Source organism: Oncorhynchus mykiss, chromosome 17 (genome assembly GCF_057628025.1).
Source record: "Oncorhynchus mykiss isolate SJ-2025 chromosome 17, ASM5762802v1, whole genome shotgun sequence".
Classification (NCBI taxonomy): domain Eukaryota; kingdom Metazoa; phylum Chordata; class Actinopteri; order Salmoniformes; family Salmonidae; genus Oncorhynchus; species Oncorhynchus mykiss.
In genome coordinates this window covers 64,576,706-64,600,918 of record NC_143038.1, presented here as the reverse complement: position 1 = coordinate 64,600,918, position 24,213 = coordinate 64,576,706, and the positions used below count along the sequence as shown (strand labels likewise).

The 24,213-nt window shown below is 42.4% G+C and overlaps 1 protein-coding gene across 2 annotated transcripts in view; it reads left to right on the top strand.

Annotated features, from left to right (window-relative positions):
* LOC110494690 (A-type voltage-gated potassium channel KCND3-like) overlaps window positions 1-24,213 on the top strand; it is a 120,250-nt gene that overhangs the window by 81,008 nt on the left and 15,029 nt on the right. For both annotated transcript variants that reach the window (XM_021569984.3, XM_021569982.3), the window contains exon 3: window positions 17,086-17,254. In XM_021569984.3, the coding sequence (XP_021425659.1) occupies window positions 17,086-17,254 (169 nt within the window). The remainder of the gene's footprint in view (window positions 1-17,085; window positions 17,255-24,213) is intronic.

The window sequence follows — 24,213 nt, the reverse complement described above, 5'->3', positions numbered from 1 at the left end:
AACAGGTCTAGACTAACAGTGAAATACTTACTTACAGGACCTTCCCAACAATGCAGAGAGAGACATTTTTAAATAATGCAAAAAATAATAACACAAGGAATAAATACATGAGTAATGGGTGGCAGGTAGCCTCGTGGTTAAGAGCATTGGGCCAGTAACAAAGGTTGCTGGTTCAAATCCCTAAACCAAATAGGTGAAAAATCTGTCGGTGTGCCCTTGAGCAAGGTACTTAACCCTAAGTACTCCTGTAAGTCGCTCTGGATAAGATCATCTGCTAAATGATTCGAATGACAACTTGGATATATAGATGGGGTACCTGTGTTTGATACCTGGTTGGTTACAATACACAGACCTCCAGTCTCTCCAGCTTTTCCCCCACAGAGGGAGTTTTTCCTCAGTTTTCCTTTTATCATCCCCTCCTCCTCTGCTGAATTGAAAGGAGATATTGTATGGTGAGGCAGAGAAGATTAACCTGTAATTCCCCTTGGGTAGTTTTTCACTTATTGCTTGTTCACTTTGGTGACAGTCGTTTAGTGGACTAGATTGGTTTCTGTGTTGGCAGTACAATGATTAGGCCACAGAGGTGGGTTACAAATGTACCTTGAAGAGTGGAATAGGAACCAATAAGAAAAACGCTGTGCGGGAGTTGTTTGCCCTGTTATAGACTAATCTACTTATTTCAGAGGTCACTGTCCCAAAGGTCAAGAACAGACAATAATCATTTGGAGTATGTCTTTTTTTAATTTTTTTATAAGAGGGTGGATCAATATTGTGGAAAGAATGTTGCTTCCAATGTAATTGTCTGCATCATTTCCAATCCCCCATATGTTTTTGGTAAATATACATATCCATACACGCATGTATATACACTGTAATGTATTTGTCAAAGTATTATTATTATTTCGATCCTTTCACGTTTCCAATCCTTAAATCATAAAATTACCATTCATTTGAGGAGATGAGGATTATTTTCAGGCAACTGATATAATCCAAATTATGTTAATAACATGCTATGCATTTCTTTAAACCAACTATCATCCTGCAATGCCACCACTGGTGTATGGCTGTTGAGGAACCTGACAACACATTAGAAGATTAGCAGTCACCTTGGTGACATGTCTGAGGTCAGGTTTATTTTACCAGGTAAATTGACTAAGAACACATTCTCATTTGCATCAACAACCTGGGGAATAGTTACAGGGGAGAGGAGGGGGATGAATGAGCCAATTGTAAACTGGGGATTATTAGGTGACTGTGATGGTTTTAGGGTCAGATTGGGAATTTAGCCAGGACACCAGGGTTAACACCCCTACTCTTACAATAAGTGCCATGGGATCTTGAATGACCTACACAGGGACATGTCCCCAATCACTGCCCTGGGGTATTTTTTTTAGACCCGAGGAAAGAGTGCCTCCTACTGGCCCTCCAACACCACTTCCAGCAGCATCTGGTCTCCCATCCAGGGACTGAACAGGACCAACCCTGCTTAGCTTCAGAAGCAAGCCAGCAGTGGTATGCAGGGTGGTATGCTGCTGGAATATGCAGTTTAACAATGCTTAAGGAGATTTGTTGTTTTTGTAATTCCAAATATAATCCTCTTCATCAGTAAGATTACAGTGGTTTGGGAAAGTATTTGGCGCCCTGCACTTTCACTGGCTGTTGTCAAATCGATCCTGTTAAAAACGAGCTACATATGGACAGTACCAAAATAAATAATATAATGACTCTGACTCCTCACAGAAAAATCTGCAGAGCTGGGAAGATTGTATCCCCCATATATATATATATATAACATTCTATTGGTTGCAAGAATTTTTAATAATAATTGAAATTGAAAAATGTGAAGTTTTGAATCCAGTATTGTTTTGCATGTCAATTCATGAACCATGTGCCATGGAATGGGTACATCGCAAATCTCTTCCCAACTATTTTGCCATTTATATAGCACAGCTGTCAATTTTTTGGTCCTTAACTGAAATTGGTATATGTTTTTATTCATCACAATTTTCTTTAACCATTTATGTTCTTTAATGGAGTTCCAACAGACAAGTTCCTTACTTTTTCCACCTTCTACTTGCCTCTTCCATTTTTGTGGTAATGCTGAAATTTGTGGTATACTTCCACTGGTATGCCATCCAGCCCTGGAGTTTGGTATACTTCCACTGGTATGCCATCCAGCCCTGGAGTTTTCCCAGCCTTAAAGGCTTTAATTGCATCAAGAATTTCTTCCTCTGTAATTTGGCCTTCACATGAGTCTTTCTGTTCAGATGTTAATTTTACATTATTCATAGGAAACAAATCCATACAATTAGCTTCGGTTAGTGGAGATGGAGGAGACTGAAACTAAAACATATTCTTAAAGTACTTCACTTACTCTTTCAAAATATCATTCGGTGAATCATGCCTGACTCCATCATTTGTAACAAGTCTCAATGCATTTTTTGGTAGCATTTCTATGTTGAAGATTGAAAAATAATTTGGTGCTTTTTCCCCCATATTCCATCCAGTTCGCTTTATTTTTTATAATATATTACACTGGAACTTTCTTGAATAAGTTCCTCCATTTCTTTCTGTTCTCTAACTGTACTGTTAGTCCTTAAATTTCCTTTGTTATTATCGACTCTTTTGATCTAAATTGCTTTTGTTTTATAGATGAGTACTGAATTGCATGGCCTCTAAAGGCACATTTAAAATTGTCTATTCCAAAATGGATCTGCTGTACCTACGTTATGTCGTAAAAAGTCAGTTATAAATGATTCTATCGTAGTTATAAACTAGTTATCATCCAGTAGGCTTTGATTACATTTCCAATATCCTCGCCCACATGGAAATTCTGTAAGAGTAATATGTGATGATCCGACCGCATTCTGTCCCCTATCTTTTGGTGCCAGAGAGAATAACATAAGAAAGTAATCAAGATGACTAGCTTGATTAAGCCCCTGCCATGTATCTCTCACTAGGTCAGTGTATTTAAGCCTCCATATATCCACTAATTCCAATATATCCATGACATTCATGATTTCCTTAAGTGCCTGAGGGTGATAGTTGTGATTTCCTTTCCGGTCCATAGAGGTATTTAAGACCGTATTAAAACCTCCCACCCTAATAATAGTCTAGTGTTGCTTGTAGAGTTGATCAATTCTCATATATATTTTCAAAGAAGCTTGGATCATCATTATTTGGAGCGTATAGGTTAATAAGCCATGTCTGTTTATTGTCCAATAAAATAATCAATCTACCTTGATGATCTGTTTGGACAATTTGCACATTTGGATCAAAATTACTGTTAATTAAAACCATCACCCCTTTTGAATTCCTTTGCCCATGGGAAAAATATATTTCGCCCCCACAGTCCTTTTTCCACAAAACGTTATCTAAAATTGTTGAATGAGTTTCCTGCTAACAATATATATTTTATTCCTTCTCTTTTAGCCAGGTAAATACTGATTGTCTTTTCTTATTATCTGCTAAGCCATTATAATTATAACTGGCTATACTTATTCACCACTTACCATAATGAGACACAAGCTTTCAAATCTATTTATCAAAATACTGTACATTTTTATTTTTTATTTTATTTCACCTTTATTTAACCAGGTAGGCTAGTTGAGAACAAGTTCTCATTTGCAACTGCGACCTGGCCAAGATAAGGCATAGCAGTGTGAACAGACAACACAGAGTTACACATGGAGTAAACAATTAACAAGTCAATAACACAGTAGAAAAAAAAGGGGAGTCTATATATACATTGTGTGCAAAAGGCATGAGGTAGGCAAATAATTACAATTATGCAGATTAACACTGGAGTGATAAATGATCAGATGGTTATGTACAGGTAGAGATATTGGTGTGCAAAAGAGCAGAAAAATAAAAATAAATAAATAAAAACAGTATGGGGATGAGGTAGGTGAAAATGGGTGGGCTATTTACCAATAGACTATGTACAGCTGCAGCGATCGGTTAGCTGCTCAGATAGCAGATGTTTGAAGTTGGTGAGGGAGATAAAAGTCTCCAACTTCAGCGATTTTTGCAATTCGTTCCAGTCACAGGCAGCAGAGAACTGGAACGAAAGGCGGCCAAATGAGGTGTTGGCTTTAGGGATGATCAGTGAGATACACCTGCTGGAGCGCGTGCTACGGATGGGTGTTGCCATCGTAACCAGTGAACTGAGATAAGGCGGAGCTTTACCTAGCATGGACTTGTAGATGACCTGGAGCCAGTGGGTCTGGCGACGAATATGTAGCGAGGGCCAGCCGACTAGAGCATACAAGTCGCAGTGGTGGGTGGTATAAGGTGCTTTAGTGACAAAACGGATGGCACTGTGATAAACTGCATCCAGTTTGCTGAGTAGAGTGTTGGAAGCAATTTTGTAGATGACGTCGCCGAAGTCGAGGATCGGTAGGATAGTCAGTTTTACTAGGGTAAGTTTGGCGGCGTGAGTGAAGGAGGCTTTGTTGCGGAATAGAAAGCCGACTCTTGATTTGATTTTCGATTGGAGATGTTTGATATGGGTCTGGAAGGAGAGTTTAGAGTCTAGCCAGACACCTAGGTACTTATAGATGTCCACATATTCAAGGTCGGAACCATCCAGGGTGGTGATGCTGGTCAGGCGTGCGGGTGCAGGCAGCGAACGGTTGAAAAGCATGCATTTGGTTTTACTAGCGTTTAAGAGCAGTTGGAGGCCACGTGTTTACACGTGTTTGTAAACATACCATTGAAAAGTAACATGATGATTGAGTGTCTATATAGCTGTATCATGTTATTTGCATTGCTACTAAGTAAACCTCCAATTGGTCCTCACTATTCCACCTACTAAAAGCCCTCCTTATCCCGAGTTGGGTTGTCATCCCAATGCCCGGCAGACCACACCCGACTCCCCGGATCCCATCCTTCGAAAAGAGCACACAGTGCCACCCACAGAACAGAAGCAGATCAACCGCCAAATGTATTATATATAGCCATTCAAAAATATATATTTAAAAAATACTGTTTATCTTATTTTCCATAATTAGCTATTAATATTTGTACTAATGTAGGCAATTTGTGCAATGGATTTTTACCTCTCACCAGTCTCGTCATTACCAAAATGACATTATGGCAAGCAATTATTATATTAGCAAACAATTATTGTGAATCATCCTATATTGTCCCTAACATCTTTTACTCCCTCGCCACAGTTCTGGGATACACACACACACACACACACTCACGCACTCATACACACTCAATCCCTTTGCACCCACAACAACCATAGACTCACATTCTCAACAGTTGCACCATCCCAGAGCCCAACTCAAGAAAGGTCTTGATTTACGAATGCATATATAGTTGCAGCTGTATGAGAAGGCCTGCATTAACCATATTAACCATTGTCACGTCATAGATGATGGAGGTCAGATGTACCCCCAACCCCTGAAACACCCACAACATGGTCCCCCGGATTGACCATTTTCTCAAGCATCTCCATGCAGTCAAACCTTTGATTTTGTGCCACCAGGGCCTCAATAATATGGCCCCTCTCTGAATGTCTGAGTGTGACCCCTCCCCATGGGTTACTGCAGCTAGTGTTGCCAGCACTGCCACTGCCTGTGTGGGGGCACCCCACAGGAATCCCCACCGGATAGGTACAAGGTTATCATGGTTCTCATTAGCAGCTTTGAGAATTTCCTTGTATATTATGCTCTCCCTTCAGGGGGCTTTAGGACCAACCCAGCCAAGCAGGCTCAGAATCTTGAGGGGGTAGTGCTGCTGTAGGTCTCTGACCACATTTTGGCTGCATACAGGCCACTTACAGCAGGCCCATAAAACAGTTAGGGACTTCTCCTTAGTATCTGGGTCATTCAGGTGGGTGTCTAGGGTATAGGGTTGTGGACCGTTCCATCAATATAGGATCATAAATAAATAAATTAGATGTATCATTTATTTAAAAAATGTAGTTCCCCGTGACAGAACAATAAATAAATGATACGTGTAATTTATTTTAAAACGCTGTTCCACTATGATAGGACAATAAATAAATAAGATGTATAATTCATTATAAAAAGTATATCCCTCATCTGAACAACATTGAACGCTCTCTCACAACACCTGCTCACAGAAATACATTGGTTCGGGGATATGCAACCATTTCCTTTCTCACTCAATGCCACACTTTCCCAAACACCAAAAAACACACACCACACCATCCATCCACACATACTGTGCCTTCTGTTTACTGAGTTTTTATCTCCACCATGTTGAATTAGTGCTTTGTGTTCCAATTAATTATATTAGAAAATAGATAGAAAAGCTATATTTTTTGTATTATTACAATCCATAACCGGGCTAGAATGACGTGTTTCCTTATTTGCAACCTCTATGAGAACTTTGTCATTTTTAAAATGACAAAGTAGTCTTTGTGTCTCAAAACAACTGGTTATTAATATACAGTTTATCGACGACAAGAGCTACGCGTTTCCATTTCAATCTTTTCTCTTTGAAAATTGGATACAGAACTTTACACCGTTCTGCAATTTCCTTTGGGAACTGGTCATTCATGCCAATTTTCATGCCAGCAAGTCTTTTACACAGGCTTTTAACCATTATTTTATCTTTAAGGAAAGCAAATTTGGCAACGATTGGGCGTTCATGCCTCTGCCCTCTCTGTCCAATGTGGTGTACAAGTTCAAGTTGGATTTTGTCATTTTGTCAATAGCTTCATGTGGAATCTGAAGCGCTGTAAGGAGGAGCTCTCTAACTACAGATTCAGTACTTCTTCTTTCCCTTGGATTCCTGTAAGTACCAGATTACCAGATTCTCTCTCATGGATCTAGCCTGTATGTCAAGTAAGGCTGCTCTCAGAATGATGTTCTCCTTTTTAAGTTCATTCACTTCGGTTTCAATCTTATTGACTGTCCCTTTTAGCTTGTTTGTGTCTTTCTCCAATGTCGCAGCTTTTTCGTCACTCATCTCGAGGCCTTCAACTCTTTTATATCCTTACTGACTAGTTCAAGTATACCCAGTTTGTCATTTATTGATTTTAACAGGTGGGTTTCGATCTTTACCATTCCCGCTGGTGAAAATATTAAATTGTCTGTGTCTGTAGAAGAGTCAAGTTTTGGTTTTGAAATAGGTTCCCCTGTCTTACTCTCCATCATGTTTGGGTGTTGCTTGCGTTCATAATATTTGTAGATACATTTCTCCAGTCTTCTGATTTGTTTTGGGTTGTTATCCAGATTGAAGGTTATTACCCACCAGATTGCGCAGTGCTAATATTTAGTCTAACTTACCGATATTAAATATCACATTTTTATCTTGAGGTGTTCTACATAGCAGTGTTCAGTTCGCCATCTTGCCACTTCCGGAAGAGTCTTGGTGGTTCCAAACTTTTTCCATTAAAGAATGATGGAGGCCACTGTGTTCTTGGGGACCTTCAATGCTGCAGAAATGTTTTGGTACCCTTCCCCAGATCTGTGCCTCGACACAATCCTGTCTCGAAGCTCTACGAACAATTCCTTCGACCTCATGCTCTGACATGCACTGTCAACTGTGGGACCTTATATAGACAGGGGTGTGCCTTTCCAAATCATGTCCAATCAATTGAATTTATCACAGGGAGACTCCAATCAAGTTGTTGAAACATCTCAAGGATGATCAATGGTAACAGAATGCGCCTGAGCTCAATTTCGAGTCTCAAATCGAAGGGTCTGAATACTAATGTAATAAAGTATTTATGTTTTTTTATTTGTAATACATTTGTAAATGGGGTATAGTGTTTAGATTGATTTAAGGAAAAAAATATATAATACATTTTAGAATAAGGCTGTGACAACAAAATGTGGAAAAGGGAAGGGGTCAGAATACTTTCCGAATGTACTGTATATACACTTAGTGTACAAAACATTAGGAACATGACATAGACTGACCAGGTAAATCCAGTTGAAAGCTATGATTGCTTATTGATGTAACTTGTTAAATCCACTTCAACCAGTGTAGACTTTTAAGCCTTGAGACATGGATTGTGTATGTGTTCCATTCAGAGGGTGAATGGGCAAGACAAAATATTTAAGTGCCTTTGGACGGGTTATGGTAGTAGGTGCAAGGCGCACCGGTTTGAGTGTGTCAAGAACTGCAACACTGCTGAGTTTTTCCTGTGTGTATCAAGAATGGTCCACCACCCAAAAGACATCCAGCCAACTTGACACAACTGTGGGAAGCATTGGTGTCAACATGGGTCAGCATCCCTATGGAACACTTTCGACAGCTTGTAGTCCATACCCCAACTAATAGAGGCTGTTCTGAGGGCAAAAGGGGGTGCAACGCAATATTAGGAAGGTGATCCTAATGTTTTGTACACTCAGTGTATATTTCCACACTATTAATTTGGAATAATACTGTGAAATTGGAAAAAGTATTATAATGCCATATTAGTGTAAGAGTTGTTTTAAAAGACCGCCTGAAATTTCAGCTTGTTTTTCATGCGAGGGGTTCTGGACCGCCTGGTGACATCAGGCAGTATAAGTTCATTTACCAATAACAAGGAGAGTTTGCCCTCTGCCAATAACAGCTAGTTTTTATGTCCCTCCCAATCGGCTAGTCCAATTAGGCCGCTCACTCAGACCACTCGCACACAGTCCTAGCACAATTCTTGCTTGAGAAATAGCTTTGTGCTAAGAAGCTATTTTTGTTTCTTCTTGACCATTTTAATTGAAAACAATGACATTAAGGTACATAATTGATATCCAGAAATGATTTGATATTCAGATCAAAATGGATGTATTGGACCTTTAAGCAAATCACAGTATTAAGTATGTTTGACAGATCTCCACTGCTTTCATTCGGTCCCCAAACAAGCTGAAATAATTGAGTTTAATGGATTGTTTTGGTTGTGCTGCGTCTTTTTGAAACGACCGATTCAATGTATTTCATTTCATGTTCATCAGAATACTATCAAGAAGAACCCGCATTAAAAGATTTGGACCTTGTAGTGGAAACAATTGGAGACATTTATTTAATGAAGACCACAGTAAAGAAGAAATTAAAGATATAAAACACGGACACAGACCGAATACATTCTTCACAAGTGATTTTCTCCTCCCCGTCCTCCTCTCATTCCTCTGTAAAACGGACAATAGATAATGTCAATATGGAGCATCCCACAATACCAATATAATGCCTGAAGAAACTAATTTGCCAAAGGAATGACAGCATGCAGTAGTTGAGTATCTTTAGCTTTCTCTTCTGTCTCTTTGTTTCTCTGACAAATATAGGCTTGTTAGCCTATTCTTTTTTTCACTCAAATGTCTGCTGTAAGTAATTGTCAAAATCAAAACCATAGACCATTTGCTCTGTCACATGTTCACTTTATTGACCTGTATGAGTTGGATTAGCTTGCAGTATGCATGTTCAAATGTTTAATTTGCTTTCTTTCCATCATAAAACGAGCCACTAACTTCCTGATTAATTATAATCACCTAGTTATAATGAGGTTCCATTCCAGTGACATCCACACTGTGTTTTAGGAGCTCACCTCTCTCTCTCTCTCTCTCTCTCTCTCTCTCTCTCTCTCTCTCTCTCTCTCTCTGTATGTGTGTGTGTGTGTGTGTGTGTGTGTGTGTGTGTGTGTGTGTGTCAGTGCAGATTTGTTTATCTCTCCTCTCCTAATTTCCTCTGTCTTCCTCTATGGTTGTGTGGAGTGGATACTAATTAATGTATTTGTGTCTGAAAATCAAGATTAGCCAAATGGCCTCGCAGTACTGGCTTTATGGTTTCACAGTAACACATTGTATTGTTTTCCTTGAACTCGAACAAAGGATGTTTTCCAGGTGAATTAGCTTTTTCATAATGTTAGTTATTTTACAGCTTTGATGTTAGAGGGGACATCCAACTTTCCATGCCTCCACCTCCAATCAAATTTTTGCTGTTCTCTAAATGGTTGGTTCGTAATTCTAAAAGTAAGGTCATTAAATTGACCGGATCATAACCGTCAGGAATTTTTTAAATGCCTACTTCTCTTTTACTAAACCTAGAGAGAGGTAAAGAGAAAACAACTATTTGTGAGGCGTTATTTTTCACATTTCTATCTGGCTGTAGAGCTGTTATGCAGAGATGGAGCCGATGGGGTGTCATCAGTAATAGAGAGACAGACAGACGGACTGAGAGATCCACCACTTGGCAGCCAGGACACAACTCAACACACCCGTCTCAATGCTTCAGAGACGTTGCAGCTCTGATACTCCATTCTGACAGCTGGGATCATTTTGGGATGTTTTTATCCAGAGTTGCCGTCCTTTTATTATGTTGTGTGCCCCCCTCTCCATGTAAAGGAAATCTTTGCCAGGGGTGATTGACTCTGAAAAAAGCATAAGACAGCAGGAAGTAGAAGAAACATTTTATGGCTTAATTTGCTTTTTTAGGAGTAACCTTGGTAATGACACAATCCCATTTCCCTCAGAGAAGAAGTCGTGGGCATTCAGTGAGTGTGGCAGGCAGAGGGAGTTTGCAGAAGACGTTTGGAAATGGAGAGGGAGTTTGTTTGAGACAATGCACATCAGGAAAAGTTTGATGCCAGTGCCCAAGTCAGTGGTGTGCGTCTTCCTGCAGGCCCCGAGAGTCCCCTGAGAGCCAGCAGAGGCAACAACCCATGTGTTACCTGTCAGGGGTCCAATCTGTGCAGGACGCAGTGGAGAGGAAAGTTAATGGCCAGAATCAGAGCAGTCAGAGGACGCTTCTGTCACAGGGTTTCCTTTAGTCGGCAATTACCGGCAGCAGGCCAGGTACTTCTATGCTTGCTCAAACAAGCTCATTGCTCACATGGAGCACTCCAGACAAAAGACAATGAAAGAATTGACAAATCTCATAAATGATGGTTGTGAAATAAACCAAAACGTGTTTTTCACATGTGTAGCAGGTGTTGAACTCTGCAAACAATGTTTCCACTCCAAGAATGAGAACAGACTGTAATTAATGCATACATTAACAGAAATTAATGTAACCAAATGACAGAGATTAACGGTACAAAAACGGGTACGGTTTCAACATGGCTGCGTAAAGACGTGTTCCGAGGCCTCTCCACTTAGGGTTGATACTTTTGGGCTGCAGTCTGAGGTGCAGTTAACTCTAACGAACTTATCCTCTGGGTCTTCCTTTCCTGTGGGTGTGCAGAGAACACACTTTGCACACCTACTGGCTCTAGCAATGTTTGGGTGGCATTCTTGGAAATGTCTGTAACTGGGAAAATGAGACAGAACGGTAAATAAGAAGACACGACGAGGACTCGCAACAAGATGGCGGATGCTAAAGTTATGGAGATGCTAGTCACCATCCACGCAGAAATGGCTACGCTACGCTCTGATTTTCATGACCAATCTTTGTACCTCTGTGTCAAGTCTACAAGCTGAAATTATGACAGAAGTCCAGTCAACTATGGGGACACTACAAACAACATATGGAAACATCGTTCACCGACATCAATAAGCGGCTTACCGAATTGGAGACCAAAAACTATGAGTTACCCCCGAGAACGTGAAGCTAAAGGTTAGTCTAGATAAACAGGAAAACCGTTTCCGGAGACAGAACATACATGTGGTCGGAATCCCAGAAGGGACAGAAGGGTGCAATCCTACCGAGTTCATGGCCTCTTTCCTGCAAGACATCCTCGGTGGAGAGATGTTTGACAGACCCCCAGTCATCGACAGCTTATGGCCGTGAACATGATTAACTTTTATTTGCCCTATTTGGGTAGTCCATGCACCGCATATCGATGGCTGACTACCTCGGGATGGAACCGTCTACCATGCCATGGTAGGTATGCAAAGTAATCGTTAATAAGCGTTATGGTGTATTGTAACAAGGCTTTTCATTTACAGAACTGAGGTAGAAAGAATAAGCCAAAACCCAATGACGTTCCAATGACGTTCCTTAATTTGCTCCTTTAGTTGGGCCTCAAGGTAGACAAAGTGGCGTATATTACTAGGATATATTAATTTACTTTAGGCCCGCAACTTGTAAAAAAAAAATATATATATATATATATATACAGTACCAGTCAAAAGTAGTTTGGACACAGAAATCAAGCAAAGGGTGGCAACTCTAAAATCTATTATCATTTGTTTAACACCTTTTTGGTTACTAAATATTTCCATATGTGTTATTTCATAGTTTTGATGTCTTCATTATTACACTATTATCTATAATGTAGAAAATCCTAAAAATAAAAGAAAAAACCTTGAATGAGTAGGTGTGTCCTAACTATTGACTGGTACTGTATAGCCCAAGTATTTAAAGTCTGTTTCAGTCAATTGGAATGGAGATAGCGTTTCTAAGTTGATTGTAGAGGGGATATTCAAAGGTAAAGCCATGGATTTATCTGTGTAAATTTTGTACCGACAGGCTACCATATTCAGATATGATATCCATTATACATCATCAGTAATTAATGAAATTCTATGATTTTCGGCACCCATAGAGATGCCCCTAGACCTTATTGCCTCAGCCAGTGGTTCTATGACTAACGAGAACAGAGCAGGAGATAAAGGACAGCCTTGACGATAGCCCCTACCGATAGGAAATCTTTCTGATAATTTACCAGTTGTGTTAACTGCCGCTGATGGGTCAGAATAAAGTAATTTTACTAAATTAATAAAAAACTGATTGACTTTTTCTAATACAGGAAACAATCATTTCCACTCATCTCTTTTCAGCATCGAGAGAGACAATGAGTGCAGGGTCTTTCATTCGGCCAAGATGGTTTATGATATTAGCACGTCTCACATTGTCCATTTTATAGAAACAGGCTAATGGATGCAGTTTTCCAGGACTCTGGCATGATGTCTGTTTCGAACATATCATTTAGAGCAGGCATGAAGATAGGCCAAAGAACTCTGCCGGGAAGCCATCAAGGCTGGGTTCCTTGCCAGAAGGCATTGCCTTAATAGTTTCCCAAACCTCTTCAGGAGTGAAGGGAGCATTTAGTCTATTTCTATGCTCCTTTGATATACTGTAGTGGGCAAGATTATCTTATTCAGATATTTTGTAATTTTGTTGTTAGATCTTGTACATTGTGAAGTATAAAGAGATTTTTAGAAGTCGCAAAACATATTATTGACAAGCAATGGATCATAAGAAGTGTAGCCATCTGCCATCCTTATAGACATAATCGATCTTTCGTTCTGTTATTTTTTAAGTTGGTGTGCAAGTAGACGGCATGGACGAAACCCTTTATAGTTGCTTTAGCAGCATCCTAGACAATTGCAGCTGAGACAGGAGAGAGTTGATTGTCGAGACAGTAATGTGATAATTTATCTTTTATCACAGAGCAGAATCCTTTATTGTTAAGCAGAGACGTATTTTGTTTTGGGATTGTTTTGCCAATTTCATTATCTATATACACTGGGGGCATGGTCAGAAATGACTATAAAAGCAATAGCACATGACTGGACAACATGCATGTAAGTAGAGGGCATAAAAAATAGCACAATCTAGAAAATTAATTATGGGGCCTAGAGTAAAAAGTATAGTCTCTGACATTAGGATTGAGCTCTTTCCATATGTCTACTAAACCAGACGAATCACAAATGTTCCTAAGAGTATTTGAGGCTCTATGAATCGAGACTGGAGCAGCTGAAGATTTATCCAGTTAATCCAAAACCAGATATAATCTCCTGAAATAAACCCTTTGGTGGAGTATGTGTTCAGGGCATATACATTTAGTATAGTAAGACGTTGACCAAGTATATTACCTGTATTCAAAATAAATAGTCCTTCAGGGTCTGTAACTTGGTGCTCAAATAATAAATGGGACATTGTATTTCCAAGGATGGCAGTGCCTCTTTTGTTTGAACTAAAATAAGAAAAGTACCCCTGGCCCACCCAGTCCCCCTTCAACATGTTCTGTTGAAGATAAATAGGTCTCCTGTAGCATAGCAATTAAAACCCTTTCCATTTTTAAGAAAGTTAGAATTTTCTACCTCTTGACCACATGCCCCGAACATTCCAGGAGACTGCTTTAAATAAACTGTTTATGTTTCAGTAGTATTAAATAATAACTTAACTCAGACTGAGTAGTGCATCACATAAGAATACAATTTTGAAACCCCCCACTGCTGAGTCCCCAAATGAAACGACACACCCCAAAAACAGTATATACCCTGTTTTCTGTCATGTTGTTAACAGGAAGCCCACTAAGGGTTTTTAAGAAGTTGAATTATGTCTTATATTGAATAAAGGGGAATTAACATACTGTAGATCTATGGACATGTGGAAGACAAATGAATAACCTAATCTTTGACATTTTCCTAAACATTATCGCTATTGCACTCATATGCATGTACCTGAACACACACACAATACAGTCACATGTAGCCTAGCCTATACCGTACCAGTCAGAAGTTTGGACACCTACTCATTCAAGGGTTTTTCTTTATTTTTACTATTTTCTACATTGTAGAATAATAGTGAAGACATCAAAACCATGAAATAACAAATATGGAATCATGTAGTAACCAAACAAGTGTTAAACAAATCAAAACATATTTAACATGTTTGATTCTTCAAAGTAGCCACCCTTTGCCTTGATGACAGCTTTGCACACTCTTGGCATTCTCTCAACCAGCTTCACCTTGAATGCTTTTCCAACCGTCTTGAAAGAGTTCCCACATATGCTGAGCTGACTGTTTTTCCTTATCTCTACAGTCCAACTCATCCCAAACCATCACAATTTGGTTGAGGTCTGATTGTGGAGGCCAAGTCATCTGATGCAGCACTCCATCACTCTCCTTCTTGGTCAAATATCCCTTACACAGCCTGGAGGAGTGTTGAGTCATTGTCCCGTTGAAAAACAAATGAAAGTCCCACTAAGCTCACCCAGATGGGATGGCGTATCGCTGCAGAAAGCTGTGCTGGTTAAGTGTGCCTTGAATTCAAAATTAATCACTGACAATGTCACCAGCAAAGCACCCCCACACCCCCACACCATCACACATCCTCCTCCATGCTTCACGGTGGGAACCACACATGCAGAGATGCTCCGTTCACCTACTCTGCATCTTACAAAGACCAACGTAATTAGAGCAGTAAAAATACACATTTTGTCATACCCGTTGTATATGGTCTGATATACCATGGCTGTAAGCCAATCTGCATTCAGGGCTCGACCCACCCATGTTGTAATTGTGATGTTTGTATTTTTTTCTCTCAATTTGTGACTGCCTTTTTGTTTAATGTTTAACTCTATCCATAATTCCTTTTATTGTACTTAGTCTGTGTGGTGCACTTTGTCTGGTTGTCTATGTAACCCCTGTTAATAACATTTTAATAAAAAGATCATTACAAAAAAACGACAAAAACTACAAAAAACAATTCACACAATGAGACTGGCAGGAGACAGCTGAGCATTTGTGGAGAGAGACTTGCCTATATCTTCGCCACATGCCCCTCCCCTTCTTCTTGTCTCAACATTTTAAATTATACTCTAGAAGACACTATCTTAACACATATTTTAGATCCTTTTCACTGACAACAGCAACTCAATAATCAGCTAGGCCTATTGCCAAGCGCGCTGCCCAAATTGCAGGCTTCCCAAATGTATTTTTTTATATTTTTAATTTCACCTTTATTTAACCAGGTAGGTGATTTGAAACAATCCACAGATATTTTTTTAAAAGAAGCTACTAATGATCCTAGATTCCTCTGTGGCTAAGTCATGCTTTCTGGAGAAAGTATTTCCATTTGCTTCCCTAATTTCTTCTCTGTTTTCATATCATCTTTCTTTCGTTGTCCAGAAGCCAAAGGCACAATCTTAGTCATATTAGCAACCCATCCTAGTTGTTGCATCTTTAGATTCCACTTTCTCAAATTGCTCTGTTGTTTTAAGAGAATACATGGAATACACAAGGAATACATTACGACAAAGGTTGGTGTTCGCTAAAAAGGTCATAAATAGATTGTCAGAATACATTTACAGTTGACTACAGATGTCTCAATCAGGGCAAATGACACAGGAAACAAAAGAAGTCACAGGAACATAACCTCTGATGATTGGTTTGCAGTGAAATATAACCTGGGCTGTGTGTGTCTGACATTCTCCAAACTCCACAACCTTATTTTACATTTCCATTTTTTATTTTTTTTTGTTAATTGATTCAGAGTAGGTCTGCCAAGTAAAACACTCCCCTTAACCTCCCCGCCCCACCACTCACTTAGACCGCTGCTCCCGAGTGGCGAGCAGTGCATTTCAGTGCTAGAGGTGTCACTACAGACCCTGGTTCAATTCCAGGCTGTATCACAACTGGCCATGATTGGGAGTCCCATAGGGGGACTCCCAATCAGCGTTGTCCGGGTTAGGGTTTGGCCGGGTTAGGGTTTGGCCGGGGTAGGCCGTCATTGTAAATAAGAATTTGATCTTAACTGACTTGCCTAGTTAAATAAAGGTTAAATAAATAATCAAACACACACACACACACACCTCTGTTTTGGCTCAACTTCATGAGAGCTTGTACCTGAAGTCCCCATTGACAAAGTGATTTGTTCCCCTGTGCTCACCCTGCCTGCCCCTGAACTGACAAGAAAGGAGCTGTGCTGGCGTGACTTTGTTGTGCCCTGTCTGAGCAGCCCAGATAGCGCCTCTATCTCGCTGCCTCTCCCCACCTGTTACTAAGCTTGTCACTGCCTCCTCCACCTGTGTAATAAAATTAGCCTCAGCCGAAGGAACTGAGAGAGCTACACGTAATTGCATAGCAAGAAACGAATGGGAAGGCTGGGAATGAAAGAGTCGCTGTTGATATGGGTTTAGCCCCCAAGTCGAACAGTAGAGAGCGTCTCGGTACACAATACACAGACACACATACTCACATACACATAAACACACACATACACACGCACACATACCTAAACACACATAAACACACACATACATACACACCTAAACACACACACACACACACACAACCTGCTGAGATGCTAACCCTTTGGAAGGTCAAATGTACAGTTTCAGAACTGGAGATTGCATTTTAAATGTATCCAATACAGCATATCATATTTTCTATGCTTTCTCTCTCCTTATGTCTCTCTCTATCTCTCCCACCCCTCTCTCTTTCTCTCTCTCTATAGTTACGGGGACATGGTGCCCAAGACGATCGCAGGGAAGATCTTTGGTTCTATCTGTTCTCTGAGCGGGGTGCTGGTAATCGCCCTGCCCGTTCCCGTCATCGTGTCCAACTTTAGCCGCATCTATCACCAGAACCAGAGAGCTGACAAACGGCGTGCTCAGAAAGTACAGGTGAACACCATTCACCTGATGGATCACCTGCATCCGGCTGTAGGGAGGCAAGGGGTGTGTGTGTGTGTGTGTGTGTGTGTGTGTGTGTGTGTGTGTGTGTGTGTGTGTGTGTGTGTGTGTGTGTGTGTGTGTGTGTGTGTGTGTGTGTGTGTGTGTGAGTGCGACACCCCTCGCCCCCCTATCTTCAGAGGCTAGCCCCGCTAGACCTCTGGCATGGAGCATACAGACAGATGTGAGAGGTTACGCACTAGGAACTGCTGGGGGGTCGATGTGAGGCCCTTGTTCCAGCATCACACAATAAAACCACCATTTAGCAAAGGATCATTAGTTTAATGTCAGCGGCAAAGATCTGATGACAAATCTGCTCTGTTTGATGAAAGGCAGAAAGGATATTTTGGACATTTTCAGCTGGGTGTTCTCCCATTAAGTACGTACTCAGTGTCTGAGTAGCAGATTTATTTATTTATTTTATTTCACCTTCATTTATTTAACCAGGTAGGCTAGTTGAGAACAAGTTCTCATTTACAACTGCGACCTGGCCAAGATAAAGCATAGCAGTTCGACACATACAACAACACAGAGTTACACATGCAATTAACAAACATACAGTCAATAATACAGTAGAAAAAATAAAAATCTATATACAGTGAGTGCAAATGAGGTAAGATAAGGGAGGTAAAGGCATTAAATAGGCCATGGTGGTGAAGTAATTACAATATAGCAATTAAACACTGGAATGGTAGATGTGCAGAAGATCAATGTGCAAGTAGAGATACTGGGGTGCAAAGGAGCAAGATAAATAAATAAATAAATACAGTATGGGGATGAGGTAGTTGGGCTGTTTACAGATGGGCTATGTACAGGTGCAGTGATCTGTGAGCTGCTCTGACAGCTGGTGCTTAAAGCTAGTGAGGGAGATATGGGTCTCCAGCTTCATTGATTTTTGCAGTTCGTTCGAGTCATTGGCAGCAGAGAACTGGAAGGAAAGGCGGCCAAAAGAGAAATTGGCTTTGGGGGTGCCCAGTGAAATATACCTGCTGGAGCGCGTGCTACGGGTGGGTGCTGCTATGGTGACCAGTGAGCTGAGATAAGGCGGGGCTTTACCTAGTAGAGACTTGTAGATGACCTGGAGCCAGTGGGTTTGGTGACGAGTATGAAGCAGGGGCCAGCCAACAAAAGCGTACAGGTCGCAGTGGTCGGTAATATATGGGGCTTTGGTGACAAAACGGATGGCACTGATAGACTGCATCCAATTTGTTGAGTAGAGTTTTGGAGGCTATTTTATAGATGGCATCGCCGAAGTCGAGGATCGGTAGCATGGGTGAAGGATGATTAGTTGCGAAATAGGAAGCCGATTCTAGATTTAGTAGTTGTCCACATATTCTAAGTCAGATCCGTCCAGAGTACTACTCGGGCAGGTGCGGGCAGTGATCGGTTGAAGAGCATGCACTTAGTTTTACTTGCATTTAAGAGCAGTTGGAGGCCTTTAAGAGCAGTTGGAGAGTTGTATGGCATTAAAGCTCGTCTGGAGGTTAGTTAACACAGTGTCCAAAGAAGGGCCAGAAGTATACAGAATGGTGTCGTCTGTGTAGAGGTGGATCAGAGAATCACCAGCAGTGAGAGCAACATCATTGATGTATACAGAGAACAGAGTCGGTCTGAGAATTTAACCCTGTGGCACCCCCATAGAGACTGCAAGAGGTCCGGACAACAAGCCCTCCGTTTTGACACACTGAACTCTATCAGAGAAGTAGTTGGTGAACCAGGCGAGGCAATCATTTGAGAAACCAAGGCTGTTGAGTCTGCCAATAAGAATGTGGTGATTGACAGAGTCGAATGCTTTGGCCAGGTCGATGAATGCAGCTGCACAGTAATGTCTCTTATTGATGCCGGTTATGATATCGTTTACGACCTTGACAATGGCTGAGGTGCACCCATGACCAGCTCTGAAACCAGGTACGGTGGAATTCGAAATTGTTGTTAATCTGTTTGTAAATTTGGCTTTCGAAGACCTTAGAAAGGCAGGGTAGGATAGATATAGGTCTGTAGCAATTTGGGTCTAGAGTGTCACCCCCTTTTGAAGAGGGGGATGACCGCGGCAGCTTTCCAATCTTTGGGAATCTCAGACGATACGAAAGAGAGGTTGAACAGGCTAGTAATAGGGGTTGCGACAATTTCGGCAGATAATTTTTAAAAGAGAGGGTCCAGATTGTCTAGCCCGGCTGATTTGTAGGGGTCCAGGTTTGCAGTTCTTTAAGAACTTCAGCTCTCTGGATTTGGGTGAAGGTGAAATGGGGAGGCTTGGGCGAGTTGCTGTGGGGAGTGCAGTGCTGTTGACCGGAGTAGGGGTAGCCAGGTGGAAAGCATGGCCAGCTGTAGAAAAATGCATATTGAAATTCTCAATTATAGTGGATTTATCGGTGGTGACAGTGTTTCCTAGCCTCAGTGCAGTGGGCAGCTGGGAGGAGATGCTCTTATTCTCCACGGACTTTACAGTGTCCCAGAACTTTTTTGAGTTTGTGCTACAGGATGCAAATTCTGCTTGAAAAAGCTAGCCTAAGCTTTCCTAACTGCCTGTGTATATTTGTCCCTGACTTCCCTGAAAAGTTCCATATCACGGGGCTATTCGATGCTAATGTAGAACGCCATAGCATGTTTTTGTGTTGGTTAAGGGCAGTCAGATCTGGAGAGAACCAAGGGCTATATCTGTTCCTGGTTCTACATTTTTTTAATGGGGCATGCTTATTTAAGATGGTGAGGAAGGCACTTTTAAAGAATGACCAGGCATCCTCTACTGATGGGATGAGGTCAATATCCTTCCAGGATACCCAGGCCAGGTCGATTAGGAAGGCCTGCTCGCTGAAGTGTTTTAGGGAGCGTTTGATAGTGATGAGGGGTGGTCGTTTGACCGCAGACCCGTTACGGATGCAGGCAATGAGACACTGTTCGCTGAAATCTTGGTTGAAAACAGCAGAGGTGTATTTGGAGGGCAAGTTGGTTAGGATGATATCTATGAGGGTGCCCGTGTTTACTGATTTGGGGTTGTACCTGGTGGGTTCATTGATAATTTGTTAGAGATTGATGGCATCAAGCTTAGATTGTAGGATGGCCGGGGTGTTAAACATGTCCAAGTTTAGGTCACCTAGCAGCACTAGCTCTGAAGATAGATGGGGGGCAATCAGTTCACATTTGGTCTCCATGGCACAGCTGGGGTCAGAGGGTGGTCTATATCAAGCGGCAACGGTGAGAGACTTGTTTCTGGAAAGGTAGATTTTTAAAAGTAAAAGCTTGAATTGTTTGGGTACAGACCTGGATAGTAAGACAGAACTCTGCAGGCTATCTCTGCAGTAGATTGCAACACCGCCCCCTTTGGCAGTTCTATCTTGTCGGAAAATTTTATAGTTAGGGATGGAAATGTCAGGGTTTTTGTCAGGGTTTTTGGTGGTCTTCCTGAGCCAGGATTCAGACACGGCAAAGACATCCGGTTTGGCAGAGTATGCTAGGGCAATAAATAAAACAAACCTTTTCAGGGGACGAAGTGATGGCGGAGCCAGTTGAGAAAAACCCCACCGGGTGAATGACATCGGTGGTCCAGTCATGATGAGTCGGCGGGGGTCCAAGCTAGTTGGCAAAAATAGATATTGTAGCCCAAGTAGTGGCTGGTGGACCTCTTTGGCTAGCCGGGAGATGGGCCTAGCAAGGCTAGCTCCAGGCTAATTGGTTATTGCTTCGGGACAGTGACATTAGCCAGGAGTGGCCACTCGAATAGCAGCTAGCTAGCTGCGGTGATCCGGGTGAAGAAAAAAAAAGGTTCAGAGCTTGCGGTAGGAATCCGGAGATATGGAGAAAAATAAGTCCAAATTGCTCTGGTTTGAGTCGCGCTGTGCAGACTGGCGAGAGTTGTCCGTGCTAAAGGTAGCTGATGACTACTACTATCTAGTAGCTAGTTAGCTGGCTAGCATCTGTTGGGGTTCCGGTTCAGGCGACGGTTCAGACAACGGATCAGCATGGTGGGTATAGTGGCCAAAGAATTTGTCCAATGGGCCTCTTAAGCTAACAGTCCGATGTACTTTAGACAGCTAGCGGGCCGTGGCTAACTAGTAGCCAGTTAGCTGGTAGCCAGTTAGTTGGCTAGCTGTTGATGAGTTGATGAGTTCTTAAGTATAAAAATAGCAGATCCATACCACATTGGGTGAGGCGGGTTGCAGGAGAGTATATTCAGTCCGTAGATAGAAAGTGATATTAAAATATTAAATGTATACACAAAAAAAAAAGGAAAAACTATGTTTACAAGGGACAAGACAAAAACACATGTCCGACTGCTACGCCGTCAGCCTGCACACATCCTGTGTGTTCTGAGAGTTCCTGGGAGAGAAACCCTCTACAGGTGCTCTGACCATACCCACTAAACGCTAAGTACACACACACACCAAGCATTAAGTGGCCGTGCCTAACCACTCTCACCACAGCCCTAGTGGTGTTGACCTTTCATAAAATGATAATATTCCATCAAGGCAGAGTGTAGTTGAGTCCAGTATGAGGTCATACTCCTCAGGTTACACTCAAGTTACACTCCTGAGGTCGCACTCCTGAGGTCGCACTCCTGAGGTGACACTCCTGAGGTTACACTCCTCAGGACACACTCCTGAGGTTACACTCCTGAGGTCACAATCAACAGGTTACACACCTGAGGTTACACTCCTGAGGTTACACTCCTGAGGTTACACTCCTGAGGTTACACTCCTCAGGTTACACTCCTGAGGTTACACTCCTCAGGTTACACTCCTCAGGTTACACTCCTGAGCTTACACTCCTGAGGTTACACTCCTGAGGTTACACTCCTTAGGTTACACTCCTTGGGTTACACTCCCCAGGTTACACTCCCCAGGTTACACTCCTCAGGTTACACTCCTCAGGTTACACTCCCGAGGTTACACTCCCGAGGTTACACTCCCCAGGTTACACTCCTCAGGTTACACTCCCGAGGTTACACTCCCCAGGTTACACTCCCGAGGTTACACTCCTGAGGTTACACTCCTGAGGTTACACTCCTGAGGTTACACTCCCGAGGTTACACTCCCGAGGTTACACTCCCCAGGTTACACTCCTCAGATTACACTCCTCAGGTTACACTCCTCAGGTTACACTCCCGAGGTTACACTCCCCAGGTTACACTCCCCAGGTTACACTCCCCAGGTTACACTCCCCAGGTTACACTCCTGAGGTTACACTCCCGAGGTTACACTCCCCAGGTTACACTCCCCAGGTTACACTCCCGAGGTTACACTCCCGAGGTTACACTCCCGAGGTTACACTCCCCAGGTTGCACTCCTCAGATTACACTCCTCAGGTTACACTCCTCAGGTTACACTCCCCAGGTTACACTCCCCAGGTTACACTCCCCAGGTTACACTCCCCAGGTTACACTCCTGAGGTCACATTCCTGTGGTTACACTCCTGAGGTCAAATGTTAAGGCAAATAACTGGTGTGTGCTTTCCTATGGTTTCTACAGTGAGTAGCATTGTCATTTTATCTTCTAACACTGCAGTGGAAATGTCATAGACACGGTGCTAATCAGTCTCTAAAGACTGTCCCTGACGACCCCTACCCCCTACCTCCTGCCCCGTACCTGCTAACAGTTATTACTCTCTTGTGCCAGGCTTCTGAAATGTGTACCACATGCACCTTCAAACTGGGCACACACTGGTTGAATCAACGTTGTTTCCATTTCATTCCTATGAAATTTCATTGAACCAACGTGGAATAGATGTTGAACTGACATCTGTGCCCGGTGGGTTGGTCCACGTGCGCTGACGAGCCAGAGCGGGTGTCTCTCAAATTAGCTGTCTTCACCTCTCCCTCCCCCTCATCAGTCTTCCTCCCCGATTTAATAGCGGGCTGGCTGCTCCAGGCTCCCAGTACAATTAGCTGGCTGTCTGGGGCCAACACTGTAAAAAAACAGACTTCTCATGTATCCTATCCTGTCTTCCTCATCCTAGTACAGACCTTTAACTTCATCTAGCAGACAGGCGGATAGTTATTCTATTTTCATAGCTAAGTAAGGTACAATAATATGTAAGAAGGGTACTAAGATGGTATTGTTACGCATCAACCCTGTGTGGCGGGCTCCCCTAACACACCATCCCATTTACTCTAACTGAGGGTCGCCACTAGCTTGACCAGCCACACAAAGAGGACAAGTAGAACTTTGTGGCGCGTCTTATTCACTGGTGAAATGTTACTGAAGCCCAGAGTCATGGCAGCAAAGGTTTTATTTTAGTGTAACACAAATCACAAATCTAGTTGCTAGAGCAATAGGGAAGGCTCTCACCCACAGCACAGCAGGTTCTGACTGGGCTGGGGTCACGGTGTTAATGGCACAGCAAAGTTAAGTGGTGCCATACAGAGAGAGACAGTGTGCCATCAGGGCCAGAGAGAGAGTGTGTCGTCAGGGCCAGCGAGACAGTGTGCCGTCAGGGCCAGAGAGCGACAGTGTGCTGTCAGGACCAGAGAGAGACAGTGTGCCGTCAAGGCCAGAGAGAGACAGTGTGCCGTCAGGGCCATAGAGAGACAGTCTGTCGTCAGGGCAGTGTGCCGTCAGGGCCAGAGAGCGACAGTGTGCTGTCAGGACCAGAGAGAGACAGTGTGCCGTCAAGGCCAGAGAGAGACAGTGTGCCGTCAGGGCCATAGAGAGACAGTGTGCCTTCAGGGCCAGAGAGCGACAGTGTGCTGTCAGGACCAGAGAGAGACAGTGTCCCGTCAAGGCCAGAGAGAGAAAGTGTGCCGTCAGGGCCATAGAGAGACAGTGTGCCTTCAGGGCCAGAGAGACAGTGTGCCATCAGGGCCAGAGAGAGACAGTCTGTCGTCAGGGTAGTGTGCCGTCAGGGCCATAGAGAGACAGTGTGCCGTCAGGGCCAGAGAGAGACAGTGTGCCGTCAGGGCCATAGAGAGACAGTGT